This window comes from Eubalaena glacialis, chromosome 10 (assembly GCF_028564815.1).
Source record: "Eubalaena glacialis isolate mEubGla1 chromosome 10, mEubGla1.1.hap2.+ XY, whole genome shotgun sequence".
Classification (NCBI taxonomy): Eukaryota; Metazoa; Chordata; class Mammalia; order Artiodactyla; family Balaenidae; genus Eubalaena; species Eubalaena glacialis.
This window is the reverse complement of record NC_083725.1, coordinates 120,342,904-120,357,383: the sequence shown is the minus strand read 5'-3', so window position 1 is coordinate 120,357,383 and position 14,480 is coordinate 120,342,904. Positions and strand designations below refer to the sequence as shown.

The following is a 14,480-nucleotide window of genomic DNA, read 5'->3' as shown; positions in this document are numbered from 1 at the left end:
AACCTTTCTATAGCCCACAGATGCAGCAACTGTCTTCCACCCCGTGGGGCCTGCATGAGGTGAAGGGAGCAGCGCGACACTGTCCACACACTGGGGCCCCACTCTGCTGAGGCACAAACACGGTGACCCTGGAGAGTGACCCTGGGGAGGGGCGAACACCCTGGCTGTGTTTCACTCTGAAGTAAGGCGGTTTCATTTATTTTCTTTAGACATTTTATTTATTTGTTGATTGATTGATTGATTGATTGCTGCGTTGGGTCTCTGTTGCTGTGCGGGTTTTCTCTAGTTGCGGTGAGCGGGGGCTCCTCTTCGTTGCGGTGCGCGGGCTTCTCATTGCGGTGGCTTCTCTTGTTGTGGAGCACGGGCTCTAGAGCGCGGGCTTCAGTAGTTGTGGTGCACGGGCTCAGTAGTTGTGGCGCACGAGCTTAGTTGCTCTGCGGCACGTGGGATCTTCCCGGACCAGGGCTCGAACCCGTGTCCCCTGCACTGGCAGGCGGATTCTTAACCACTGCGCCACCAGGGAAGCCCCCATTTCATAATAAGTTTAAAAAGGGCAAACTATGGGTGAATTCACTAAGCTGCTGATAGTTATCTCTAAAAGACAGAGTGCAGAGTGTTCTGTACACGTCTCTGTACTTTCTAAGTTTTCTTATACAAGCACATATGACTTTCACAATGGCTTAGAGTCTACCACAGCTAGGGCTCCAGCCTGTCTATGAGCCATGGAAGAGACCGAGGAAAATATACGACAAATGGGTTGAGGAAGAAAGGGAATGGACCAAGGGAATCATCAAACAGGTGTGTGCGTGCACGCGCGCATACACACACACACACACAGAGAGGGAAAGAGAATTCACACCCATCACAGCAAACCACAGCACTCTGCCACAGGAGGCCTCTAGGGGACACTGTGGCCAAGCCTCGCACAGGTGAGGAGCGATTACTGGGAAGAAATCGACAAGAGGAAGGCACTGCAATAACCTGGGTGCGGAAGGAAAGAAGGGGCTCCCTCAGCTACCAGAGTGACCCCCAACCTGTGAGCAGGCATCACTCCGGCTGGTGCCCACACCCCACCTGCAGAGGGATGTGAATGTCACCTCCAGAGTGGAGCAGACCAGGAAAGGGACAGATACAGGTGTGTGTGCCCCCACCCCTTGCCCCCAGCAGGCATCACCCGCAGGCCAGGGTAGAGGGAATCCCCCTCACACCGCTCTGTGGTGGGGAAGGGGGAAGAGACCGGGCCTCAGCCCCACAGCCCTCAGGCACTGTGTCTTCAAGACCTGAAACCAAGAGCCACCAGGCAGGCGGTCAGTTGTGTGGTGCTGAAATTGCTGTGGCACTGGAATGGAACCCACCAGCCACAGGCAGACCGGGCGGTCACGAACAGTGCTCCCCGAGGACCCCAGCTCAGGCAGCACCGCCTCAAGGCTGCTTCACAGAAGAGGACAGGCTGGCTTAGGTCAGACTCCCCTCACTAACCGGCAGGCGGCCCACGAGAGCAAGCATTCTGGAAAGATGTGCTTCAAGACAAATCAAAGAGCAGGGAAACTGTTTTTCAGTCTTATCTATCTGCAGTTATTCTTAAAGGTAAAACCTAGTACATTTCCTTCACTAGTATCTTGGATTTCTGTTAAAGTGCTGCATATATTTGAATACGTACCAACCATCCTTTGCAGCCTGTTTTACGTACATTCCATCCTCACAAACCTGGGAGACACTTAGGAGAAGGATGACATCACCCCATCTGACAGAGGAAACAAACTAGCCCAGAAACCACAGCATGGCACAGTGGACGCCACGTCCGAGATGTCCCCTCCTGCGCCTGCCTCCTGCGCCTGCCCCCGAGCAGCTGGTGGACTGAGTTACTGTCTGGCTGTGCACACGGCCGGGTGAGGCCCAGGGACGCGATGTGAGAATACGCGTCTCACTCCAGTGACCCAACAAGTGAGTGGCCGGGTGTGTATTTCTGGCTCCAAGCCCTTTACCCTTAGTGGCCTGACCCTTTCTGACACCAGCCAGGAGTTCAAACAACCAGTACTCACCATAGGCTGCCCAGGGTCTGAAAATTTCACTTTGATATCCTGCAGGTGTTTCAAGATTGGCTCATCATATTCCTAAGCATAAAGAGAAGAAAAGAAAGTTCTGGTGAGCTTTTACAGGCAGCACACATGTCCTCACTGAGTCACGGTTGCATCTACTCCTAGATACTGGATAATTAGCCCTGTTGGAATTCTGTCCTTGTCACTCCCAGGAAGCCACCCAAATTTGTTCAGTCATTAGCAGTCTTAGAGTGGCAGCAATGAGGTGCCACCTTTGTCTGGCACGGAGCACTGGTAACCACCAATGCCAAGGCAGAAGGGTATCGCGCTCATTGCCAGGGGCAAGAGCCCTGACTGATTTCACAGCCCCACCAGCTGCCAGTATAGACGGGGTCAGAAATGCCATTAATTAAGACTGCTGGTCCTCAGCATCTCCTAAGAGACAGAATCAGAAGAAATGCCTGGACAAGCTACTGACCTTGGCAGCCAATTCCCCCCGCTTAGGGCATGTGGCGATAAATATCCCAAATCCAACAAACACAGTCAAGGACACTCACAAAGCAAGTCTGAGACCTAATGGCAGGCACTACGGAAGAGCTTCTAACGATGGCTCTATGCCTTTACGAGTCATCGTTATGCAAACACAGAAGTTCACCAGGGCCTGTCATTTGAGAAAGGCCAACTGAGAAAAACTCAGAAAAAAAAAAATCACAGGACCTGAAACCCAGTGACCACATACTCACGAGAGGTGCTTTATTTGTGAAACAGTCACTTCACCCTGGAAGTCTGGGGACTGGACCAAAAGGATTTCCTGAGGTTCCGCTGAGCCTGATAACTACCAACTTCCCAATTTTAAATTCTTTCTACATCACAGGCAGACCTCATTTAATGCACTTCACTTTACTGTGCTTCACAGATATTTTGGTGGGTTTTCTGGTTTGTTTTTTGTTTTTTTTGTTGTTCTTGTTGCAAACTGAAGGTGTGTGACAACCCTGCATTGTCAGACGGTGGTTAGGATTTTTTAGCAATGAAGTATTTTTAAACTAAGGTACGTACATTTTTGAGACATAATGCTATCGCACACTTGATAGATAGATTACAGTATAGTGTAAACCTAACTTTTATGACGCACCGGGAAACCAAAAAATTCATGTGACTCACTTTACTGCTACATTCACTTTATTGCAGGGGTTTGGAACCAAACCCACAATGTCTCCGAGGTCTGCCTGCATAGAACAAACCAAAAAAAAAAGCAGTAACAAAGGCACCTTCCAAGTCTCTAGACAAAAAGTAAGTCCAAAACAGTTTTCAAAGAAGGCCACATCAGTCTGAGATGTCAAATCCTAAATTCTAGAACCAGAAAACACTTGGCTCCAAGATCACGTGTATCACTGACTGAGCACGTATGCCTAGTTCTAGAATCGCCAAGGCGAACGTATCACCAGTATGTTTTCCAAATACGCAGCACTGGGATCTTCAAGCTCACTGCAGTCAAACCAGCAGCACCCACTGGTACCACCCCAGAGCCAGGAGCCAGCACGCCTTGAGGGCCAAGGACCTTCTATGGCCCAGACCAGAATGGAAAGCCCTAAGTTAGCAGGCTCAAAACTCAGGGCCAACAGTGGAAGCAACTCAGGGACTGATTTAAAGCTGCTCTCCCTAAGTTTCAAAACTCTGCTTTTGGACCTATCTTGGCCACCACCAACAGAGAACCCAAGGACCTACAGCCAAGCCCACCTTTGGGATTTAACGTCTGACCAAAATGGAACCTACTACCATTACTTGCTTCAGGTTATAAACGGCCCAAACCACATTTCATCACTCTCTGCATACTAAATGAGTACTCAAAAAATGACACGTCTTTTTACAACTGTAAGACAAAAAGCAGCGAGACACTCTGTGGCATAAATGCTGAAGCACTGACACTAAGACAGAGGTGTTGGGGAGAACGGAAGAGACACCTCATTCAAGTACAGCTGACTGTACCACTACCCCCCAAACCAAAGAAATGCTACAGACAAAGCAGCAGCGCCATCCCTGGGTTACTCACTGGCTGGCCGGGCAACACCGGGAGCCAGGTCTCCCAATCAAGTCGCCTAACTGGCACCAAAAAGCCTACCTCATGACACCCCTGCCACCACTCACAGTGCGCCCCCAACCTGCAGCACGGGCGTCACCTGGGGGACACATCAGACACGAAGATCCTCAGGCCCCACCCGGACCTTCTGACTCAGAGCCGCACTTCCACGAGGCGCCCCGGTGACAGGTGCACACGCCCCTCTCCATGTGCTCTGCCGGCACGGGGATTTTCAACCCTTGGGGGCACAGCAGAATCATGAATCATGAGAGCGCTTCTACAACACCTCAAACTCTCGCTGACTTGCGGGTGGGGAGGCACTGATGCTGCTATTTAGTTTTAAAGGTTGCCCAAGTGACTAACATACAGGCAGGGTGAGAATCTGGTTCTAGCATATATTACTCAATTTTCCCAATAAATTTCTGGCTCATGGCATTCTAGTCTTCTAGTATTCTTGGTCTAGTATTCTTTCTTTCTTTTCTTTTTTTTTTGGCCACGCCGCTCGGCTTATGGGATCTTAGTTCCCGAACCAAGGACTGAACCCGGGCCCTGGCAGTAAAAGTGCCAAGTCCTAACCACTGGACTGCCGGGAATTCCCAATGGTCTAGTAGTCTTAAACCGCACCTTTTCATATGAGACAAGAAAACACAGGCTATTGTTAAGTCATGTATTTTAAATGTTCCCCCCGTCTGGAAGGGGAGTAAGAAACTCATCCCCTCCACCTTTTCTTCAGTTCTGGCTTACAGATAAGCACTAAACAAGGCAGGCAGCAGACGCAGCAACGCAGCAACTCTCTGGAACCATTCTAACTGCAGCTGTGAAACCTCTGCAAACTGCAGTAGAGCGAGCTAGCTGCACGCCACCTGTGGCCGTGCTCTGATATAAAAGCACTGTGCTGACCCGTCTGGAATAAGTCCAAATGCAGAAATGACCCCCTCTGTGGACTTCTGAGCAGTACCTATTTCTGAATTCTGGAAACTTCTACCATAACTCAGCTCAGGGAAAGTCACATTTGTTACCTTTTAATTGGTTCACCATTTCATTAGAGAAAGCTCAACAAGGCAAGACAAAGAAAGTTTGGCCATTCCCATTAAAAAAAAGAGACTTTTTCAAGGAAAATGATTAGAAATTATTAGCAACTTGTTAAATATTTGTACAACTAGCAAGGCGGCACAACAGGCCCATTTCAAATTTCAAAAATCAATCAAAACAGAAGACTGCGTGCCAGCGAGCGTGCGCCTGTGTGTAAACGCGCGCATGGGTACATGTGTACACACACACGCACGCACGCACACTTCACCGCTCAGTATCAACTCCTCCACTCCCGCCCCTCGTCCTCACGCTTCTCACTTGTCCACATCACTGTGAGGTAGAGAAGGGTCTGGAATCTGTTAACATGCTTCCTAGGGTGAGACAACAGACACTTTACAGGAGGCAAAGCGACCCTAAGCTCGGCTGAGGTTCTGCGTGGCAGGCTTTTCCGAGAGGGCCGCTACACGAGGGCGCACGGGGGCTCCAGCTGCAGCCAGGCCTCCCGGGGACCCTGACTCCTCTGAGTTATGGTCACAGAAGGCGCCTTTCCACCCACAGTCAACAACTGCTAGACATGCTGTTGAAAGTTCACAAATAAATAATCTCTTCTATAAAGTGGGAATGTGCCTGTGTGCTTACCTGAACTAATTCACTTAGCATATCTACATTTCTGAAGATGGTAAACCAGAACTCTGGAATTCCTTTTGGGTTTGGCTCTTCTGCTGCTGCTGCTTCTTTTTCCGCTATGACTGCTTTATTTTTTATGTCTCCCTAGAAAAATAAAGATGCAAAATTGGATACTTATCATGAAGCAACAACTTTACAAATAACTGAATGGCTTAATACAGACCATATTTTCAGAATCCCATGTAAACTTCTATCAAAAACCCTTGCTCTTTGAAACTGCATCTCCAAGGCCACTGTGCCCATCACAATTTCCAACGCCTCTGAGGAACAAAGCATTTAAGGCACTCCAGCCAGATGTTAACTCCAGGATGTAATTTTAGATCAGGGGGAAGGAGCTGCAGAGCTGATACAGTGCCCCCGACTTGGGGAAGGCTGTCCAGCGCTGGCTCGCTGTCCCTCCTGGGATAATCACCGCCAGAGGGACGCTCCAGGATCTCCCGCACCAAGAAACTGCCCCGCAAGCTGCATGTCCAAGGATACGGAGATGTCGGGACAGAGGCACCGTGCAAACATCAGGGGGGTGACGAGAAAGGCGACGTGGCCATGAGGAGGGTAGTCTTTTCTAACATCACGGGCCTGACATGTGATTCTTAGGAGGACATGATCACAAGGAGCTTTTTAAGTTAACAGGGGCAGATTTTCCTCACACAATGAAGTACTGATTCACAACTATATTGATCCACAGGCATGGCTTCAACTACACCAGATTCTACATGTTTTTAAAAGATCAGAAAGATACATAGCTACCAAAACTAACATACACTTAAAAAAACAAAAACAAAAAAACCCGTAAGTTTATACTATAGGATAGAAAAGCCATTCCCAAATGTAAAATCAGGCCAACAAAGTTCACCTTGTCGTGTTGGGACTTTCCGTGGCACTGGTATGATACCCGTCACCAAAAAAAGGCTGCGAGCAGGTGATGGACAGGGCACATCACCAAAAGGACCATTTACCAATGTAAAGTGGCGAGATGCACTGGGGCTACTTCACTGTCACTGCTGGTCCCCGAGCAGGATGGCACGGATGTTTCCAGTGTGCTCTCCCCACCACAGCCCACCCTCTAGTACCTGCCCTTCTAGACACAGCTGTGCTCTCCCTTGTGGGTCTTTGCTTTCTCTCGACTAAGACTTCTTCTGATGTTTTAATCTCCACTCCCCTGATCCCTTATCTCACTGTACCACTGTGCAGAGGTGCCACCGACGGCTGAGAAAGGGGACTGTGTCTGGCTCACCACATTATCTAACAGAACCAAGCTGTCCGGTTTCACTGTCATAAAGAAATCTAAACACCCAACCTAAGGCTGAAGCCGCACCTACTGTTAGGAGCTCTTTTCTTTGTAAAAGAAAATCATCAAATTTCTTTTTTTCCCCCACCAGCCGCGCTGCACAGGATCTCAGTTCCCCAGACCAGGGATTTAACCCAAGCCACGGCAGTGAAAGCGCCGAATCCTAGCCACTAGATCACCACCCAAAACCATCTTATTTCTAACAGCATTAAAACAGAACACAAGTGGCACTCATTAAAAAAAACTTACGGCCAATTTGTCCTCCTCTTCATTTTCACTGTGCCATTCGGATTCTGCATCTGTCGGCTCAGCATCACCAGTGATGAATTCCCTTCTCTAAGTAAAAAGATCTTCTTACCGTTACATTCAGTTACTCAGAAACTTGAGAGTAAAGACAGTGAACTTGTAAATAATGTGTATAAAAAGACTGAAAACTGGATGCTTTTATAGCTTAAGATTCTAAGTTTTGGGGCTTAAAGAAATAACATTCGGGGAGACCTTCAAGATGGCAGAGGAGTAAGACGTGGCGATCACCTTCCTCTCCACAAAGACATCAAAAATACATCTACATGTGGAACAACTCCTACAGAACACCTACTGAACGCTGGCAGAAGACCTCAGACTTCCCAAAAGGCAAGAAACTCCCCACGTACCTGGGTAGGGCAAACGAAAAAAGAAAAAACAGAGACAAAAGAATAGGGACGGGACCTGCACCTCTGGGAGGGAGTTGTGAAGGAGGAAAAGGTTCCACACACTAAGAAGCCCCTTTGCGGGCGGAGACGGGAGGTGGGCAGGGGGAAGCTTCGGAGCCACGGAGGAGAGCGCAGCCACAGGGGTGCAGAGGGCAAAGCAGAGAGATTCCTGCACAGAGGATCGGGGCCGACCAGCACTCACCAGCCCGAGAGGCTTGTCTGCTCACCACCGGGACGGGTGGGGGCTGGGAGGTCAGATCCCAGGGAGAGGACTGGGGTTGGACGCATGAACACAGCCTGAAGGGGGCTAGTGCGCCACAGCTAGCCGGGAGGGAGTCCGAGAAAAAGTCTGGACCTGCCTAAGAGGCAAGAGACCATTGTTTCGGGGTGTGCGAGGAGAGGGGATTCAGAGCACCGCCTAAACGAGCTCCAGAGACGGGTGCGAGCCGTGGCTATCAGTGCGGACCCCACAGACGGGCATGGGACGCAAAGGCTGCTGCTGCAGCCACCAAGAAGCCTGTATGCAAGCACAGGTCACTCTCCACACCTCCCCTCTCGGGAGCCTGTGCAGCCCGCCACTGCCAGGGTCCCGTGATCCGGGGACAACTTCCCCGGGAGAACACACGGCGCGCCTCAGGCTGGTGCAACATCACAACAGCCTCTGCCACCACACGCTCACCCCGCATTCCGTACCCCGCCCTCCCCCCGGCCTGAGTGAGCCAGAGCCCCCTAATCAGCTGCTCCTTTAGCCCCGTCCTGTCTGAGCGATACGCCCTCAGGCGACCTACACGCAGAGGCGGGGCCGATACAAAGCTGAACCCCAGGAGCTGTGCGAACAGAGAAGAGAAAGGGAAATCTCTCCCAGCAGCCCCAGGAGCAGCAGATTAAATCTCCACAATCAACTTGACGTACCTGCATCTGTGGAATACCTGAACGGACAACAAATCATCCCAAAATTGAGGCGATGGACTTTGAGAGCAACTGTAGACTTGGGGTTTGCTTTCTGCATCTAATTTGTTTCTGGTTTTATGTTTATCTTAGTTTAGTATTTAGAGTTTATTATCATTGGTAGATTTGTTTATTCATTTGGTTGCTGTCTTCCTTCTTTTTTAATATATGTAGCTATATATATATACATATTTTTCCTTTTTCTCCTCTTGTGTGTATGTGTATGCTTGTTTCTGTGATTTTGTCTGTATAGCTTTGCTTTTACCATTTGTCCTAGGATCCTGTCTGAGCATTTTTTTTTGTTTTTTTTGTTTTAAAGTATAGATTTTAGCGCTTGCTATCATTGGTGAATTCGTTTTTTGGTTTGGTTGCTCTCTTCTTTCTTTCTTTTTTTCTTCTTCTTTTTAAATTACTTTAAACATTTTTTTATTTTTAATAATTTATTTTTTATTTTTAATTTTAATAAGTTTATTTTCTTTCTTTCTTTTTTTCTCCCTTTTCTTCTGAGCCGTGTGGCTGACAGGGTCTTGGAGCTCTAGCTGGGTGTCCGACCTGTGCCTCTGAGGTGGGAGAGTTCAGGACATTGGTCCACCAGAGACCTCACAGGCCCATGTAATATCAAACGGTGAAAGCTCTCCCAGAGATCTCCATCTCAACGCTAAGACTCAGCTTCACCCAACGACCAGCAAGCTCCAGTGCTGGACACCCTATGCCAAACAACTAGCCAGACAGGAACACAACCCCACCCATTAGCAGAGAGGCTGCCTAAAATCATAAAAAAGTCACAGACACCCCAAAACACACCACCAGACGCGGTCCTGCCCACCAGAAAGACAAGAGCCAGCCTTATCCACCAGAACACAGTCACCAGTCCCCTCCACCAGAAAGTCTACACAACTCACTGAACCAACCCTACTCACTGGGGGCAGACACCAAAAACAACGGGAACTACAAACCTGCAGCCTGCAAAAAGGAGACCCCAAACACAGTAAGTTAAGCAAAATGAGAAGACAGAGAAATACACAGCAGATGAAGAAGCAAGGTAAAAACCCACCAGACCAAACAAATGAAGAGGAAATAGGCAGTCTACTTGAAAAAGAATTCAGAGTAATGATAGTAAAGATGATCCAAAATCTTGGAAATAGAATGGAGAAAATACAAAAAACGTTTAACAAGGAACTAGAAGAACTAAAGAACAAACAAACAACGATGAACAACACAATAAATGAAATTAAAAATTCTCTAGAAGGAATCAATAGCAGAATAACTGAGGCAGAAGAACGGATAAGTGACCTGGAAGATAAAATAGTGGAAATAACTACCGCAGAGCAGAATAAAGAAAAAAGAATGAAAAGAACTGAGGACAGTCTCAGAGACCTCTGGGACAACATTAAACGCACCAACATTCGAATTATAGGGGTCCCAGAAGAAGAAGAGAAAAAGAAAGGGACTGAGAAAATATTTGGAGAGATTATAGTTAAAAGCTTCCCTAATATGGGAAAGGAAATAGTCAATCAAGTCCAGGAAGTGCAGAGAGTCCCATACAGGATAAACCCAAGGAGAAACACGCCAAGACACATATTAATCAAACTATCAAAAATTAAATACAAAGAAAAAATATTAAAAGCAGCAAGGGAAGAACAACAAATAACATACAAGGGAATCCCCATAAGGTTAACAGCTGATCTTTCAGCAGAAACTCTGCAAGCCAGAAGGGAGTGGCAGGACATATTTAAAGCGATGAAAGGGAAAAACCTACAACCAAGATTACTCTACCCAGCAAGGATCTCATTCAGATTCGATGGAGAAATTAAAACCTTTACAGACAAGCAAAAGCGAAGAGAATTCAGCACCACCAAACCAGCTTTACAACAAATGCTAAAAGAACTTCTCTAAGCAGGAAAGACAAGACAAGGAAAAGACCTACAATAACAAACCCAAAACAATTAAGAAAATGGTAATAGGAACATACATATCGATAACTACCTTAAATGTAAATGGATTAAATGCTCCAACCAAAAGAAACAGACTGGCTGAATGGATACAAAAACAAGACCCGTATATATGCTGTCTACAAGAGACCCACTTCAGACCTAGGGACACATACAGACTGAAAGTGAGGGGATGGAAAAAGATATTCCATGCAAATGGAAATCAAAAGAAAGCTGGAGTAGCAATTCTCGGATCAGGCAAAATAGACTTTAAAATAAAGACTATTACAAGACACAAAGAAGAACACTACATAATGATCTAGGGATCAATCCAAGAAGAAGATATAACAATTGCAAATATTTATGCACCCAACACAGGAGCACCTCAATACATAAGGCAAATGCTAACAGCCATAAAAGGGGAAATTGACAGTAACACAATCATAGCAGGGGGCTTTAACACCTCACTTTCACCAATGGACAGATCATCCAAAATGAAAATAAATAAGGAAACACAAGCTTTAAATGATACATTAAACAAGATGGACTTAATTGATATTTATAGGACACTCCATCCAAAACCAACAGAATACACTTTCATCTCAAGTGCTCGTGGAACATTCTCCAGGATAGATCATATCTTGGGTCACAAATCAAGCCTTGGTAAATTTAAGAAAACTGAAATTATATCAAGTATCTTTTCAAACCAAAATGCTATGAGACTAGATATCAATTACAGGGAAAAATATGTAAAAAAAACCAAACACATGGAGGCTAAACAATACGCTACTAAATAACCAAGAGATCACTGAAGAAATCAAAGAGGAAATTAAAAAATACCTAGTAACAAATGACAATGAAAACATGACGACCCAAAACCTACGGGATGCAGCAAAAGCAGTTCTAAGAGGGAAGTTTATAGCAATACAACCTTACCTCAAGAAACAAGAAACATCTCAAATAAACAACTGAACCTTACACCTAAAGCAATTAGAGGAAGAAGAATAAAAAACCCCCCAAAGTTAGCAGAAGGAAAGAAATCATAAAGATCAGATCAGAAATAAATGAGAAAGAAATGAAGGAAACAACAGCAAAGATCAATAAAACTAAAAGCTGGTTCTCTGAGAAGATAAACAAAATTGATAAACCATTAGCCAGACTCATCAAGAAAAGAAGGGAGAAGACTCAAATCAATAGAATTAGAAATGAAAAAGGAGAAGTAACAACTGACACTGCAGAATTACAAAGGATCATGTACTACAAGCAACTATGTGCCAATAAAATGGACAACGTGGAAGGAATGGAAACATTCTTAGAAAAGCACAACCTTCCGAGACTGTACCAGGAAGAAACAGAAAATATAAACAGACCAATCACAAGCACTGAAATTGAAACTGTGATTAAAAATCTTCCAGCAACAAAAGCCCAGGACCAGATGGCTTCACAGACAAATTCTATCAAACATTTAGAGAAGAGCTAACACCTATCCTTCTCAAAATCTTCCAAAATATAGCAGAGGGAGGAATACTCCCAAACTCATTCTATGAGGCCACCATCACCCTGATACCAAAACCAAACATGTCACAGAGAAAAAAACTACAGGCCAATATCACTGATGAACATAGATGCAAAAATCCTCAACAAAATACTAGCAAAGAATCCAACAGAACATTAAAAGGATCATACACCATGATCAAGTGGGGTTTATCCCAGGAATGCAAGGATTCTTCATTACACGCAAACCAATCAATGTGATATACCATATTAACAAATAGAAGGCGAAAAACCATATGACCATCTCAATAGATGCAGAAAGAGCTTTCAACAAAATTCAACACCCATTTATGATAAAAACCCTCCAGGGGCTTCCCTGGTGGCGCAGTGGTTGAGAATCTGCCTGCCAATGCAGGGGACACGGGTTCGAGCCCTGGTCTGGGAAGATCCCACATGCCGCGGAGCAACTGGGCCCGTGAGCCACAACTACTGAGCCTGCGCGTCTGGAGCCTGTTCTCCGCAACAACAGAGGCCGCGATAGTGAGAGGCCCGCGCACCGCGATGAAGAGTGGCCCCCGCTCGCCACAACTAGAGAAAGCCCTTGCACAGAAACGAAGACCCAACACAGCCAAAATAATTAAAAATTAATTAATTAAAAAAAAAAAAAAAACAACCCTCCAGAAAGTAGGCATAGAGGGAACTTATCTCAACATAATAAAGGCCATATATGACAAACCCACAGCCAACATCATTCTCAATGGTGAAAAACTGAAACCATTTCCTCTAAGTTCAGGAAAAAGACAAGGTTGTCCACTCTCACCACTATTATTCAACATAGTTTTGAAGTTTTAGCCACAACAATCAGAGAAGAAAAAGAAATAAAAGGAATCCAAATCGGAAAAGAAGAAGTAAAGCTGTCACTGTTTGCAGATGACATGATACTATACGTAGAGAATCCAAAAGATGCTACCAGAGAACTACTAGAGCTAATCAATGAATTTGGTAAAGTAGCAGGATACAAAATTAACACACAGAAATCTCTTGCATTCCTATACACTAGTGATGAAAAATCTGAAAGAGAAATTAAGGAAACACTCCCATTTACCACTGCAACAAAAAGAATAAAATACCTAGGAATAAACCTACCTAATGAGACAAAAGACCTGTATGCAGAAAACTATAAGACGATGAAAGAAATTAAAGATGATACAAACAGATGGCAAGATATACCATGGTCTTGGATTGGAAGAATCAACATTATTAAAATGACTATACTACCCAAAGCAATCTACAGATTCAATGCAATCCCTATCAAACTACCAATGGCATTTTTCACAGAACTAGAACAAAAAATTCCACAATCTGTATGGAAACACAAAAGACCCCGAATAGCCAAAGCAATCTTGAGAAAGAAAAACGGAGCTGGAGGAATCAGGCTCTCTGACTTCAGACTATACTACAAAGCTACCGTAATCAAGACACTACGGTATTGGCACAGAATCAGAAATACAGATCAATGGAACAGGATAGAAAGCCCAGAGAGAAACCCACACACCTATGGTCACCTTGTTTTTGCTAAAGGAGGCAAGAATATACAATGGAGAAAAGACAGCCTCTTCAATAAGTGGTGCTGGGAAAACTGGACAGCTACATGTAAAAGAATGAAATTAGAACACTCCCTAACACCATACACAAAAATAAACTCAAAATGGATTAAAGACCTAAATGTAAGGCTAGACACTATCAAACTCTTATAGGAAAACACAGGCAGAACACTCTATGACATAAATCACAGCAAGATCCTTTTGACCCACCTCCTAGAGAAGTGGAAATAAAAACAAAAATTAACAAATGGGACCTAATGAAACTTAAAAGCTTTTGCACAGCAAAGGAAAACATAAACAAGATGAAAAGACAACCCTTATAATGGGAGAAAGTATTTGCAAATTAAGCAACTGACAAAGGATTACTCTCCAAAATTTATAAGCAGCTCATGCAGCTCAATATCAAAAAAACAAACAACCCAATCCAAAAATGGGCAGAAGACCTAAATAGACATTTCTCCAAAGAAGATATACAGATTGTGAACAAACACATGAAAGGATGCTCAATATCACTAATCATTAGAGAAATGCAAATCAAAACTACAATGAGGTATCACCTCACACCTGTCAGAATGGCCAGCATCAAAAAATCTACAAACAGTAAATGCTGAAGAGGGTGTGGAGAAAAGGGAACCCTCTTGAACTGTTGGTGGGAATGTAAATTGATACAGCCACTATGGAGAACAGC

At 45.2% G+C, this 14,480-nt stretch overlaps 1 protein-coding gene and 1 non-coding gene across 8 annotated transcripts in view; both read right to left on the bottom strand.

The window, feature by feature from the left end:
- Positions 1–14,480, bottom strand: part of NAP1L4 (nucleosome assembly protein 1 like 4) — a 71,116-nt gene that overhangs the window by 23,580 nt on the left and 33,056 nt on the right. For all 7 annotated transcript variants that reach the window (XM_061202260.1, XM_061202261.1, XM_061202256.1 and 4 more), the window contains 3 exons: positions 7,373–7,459; positions 5,788–5,919; positions 2,043–2,114 (listed from right to left, as the gene is read on the bottom strand). In XM_061202260.1, coding sequence (XP_061058243.1) covers positions 2,043–2,114; positions 5,788–5,919; positions 7,373–7,459 — 291 coding nt within the window. The remainder of the gene's footprint in view (positions 1–2,042; positions 2,115–5,787; positions 5,920–7,372; positions 7,460–14,480) is intronic.
- On the bottom strand, positions 1,266–1,392 carry LOC133100175 (small nucleolar RNA SNORA54). Its single transcript, XR_009702416.1, has one exon. It is a non-coding gene; the product is annotated as a small nucleolar RNA SNORA54 (small nucleolar RNA).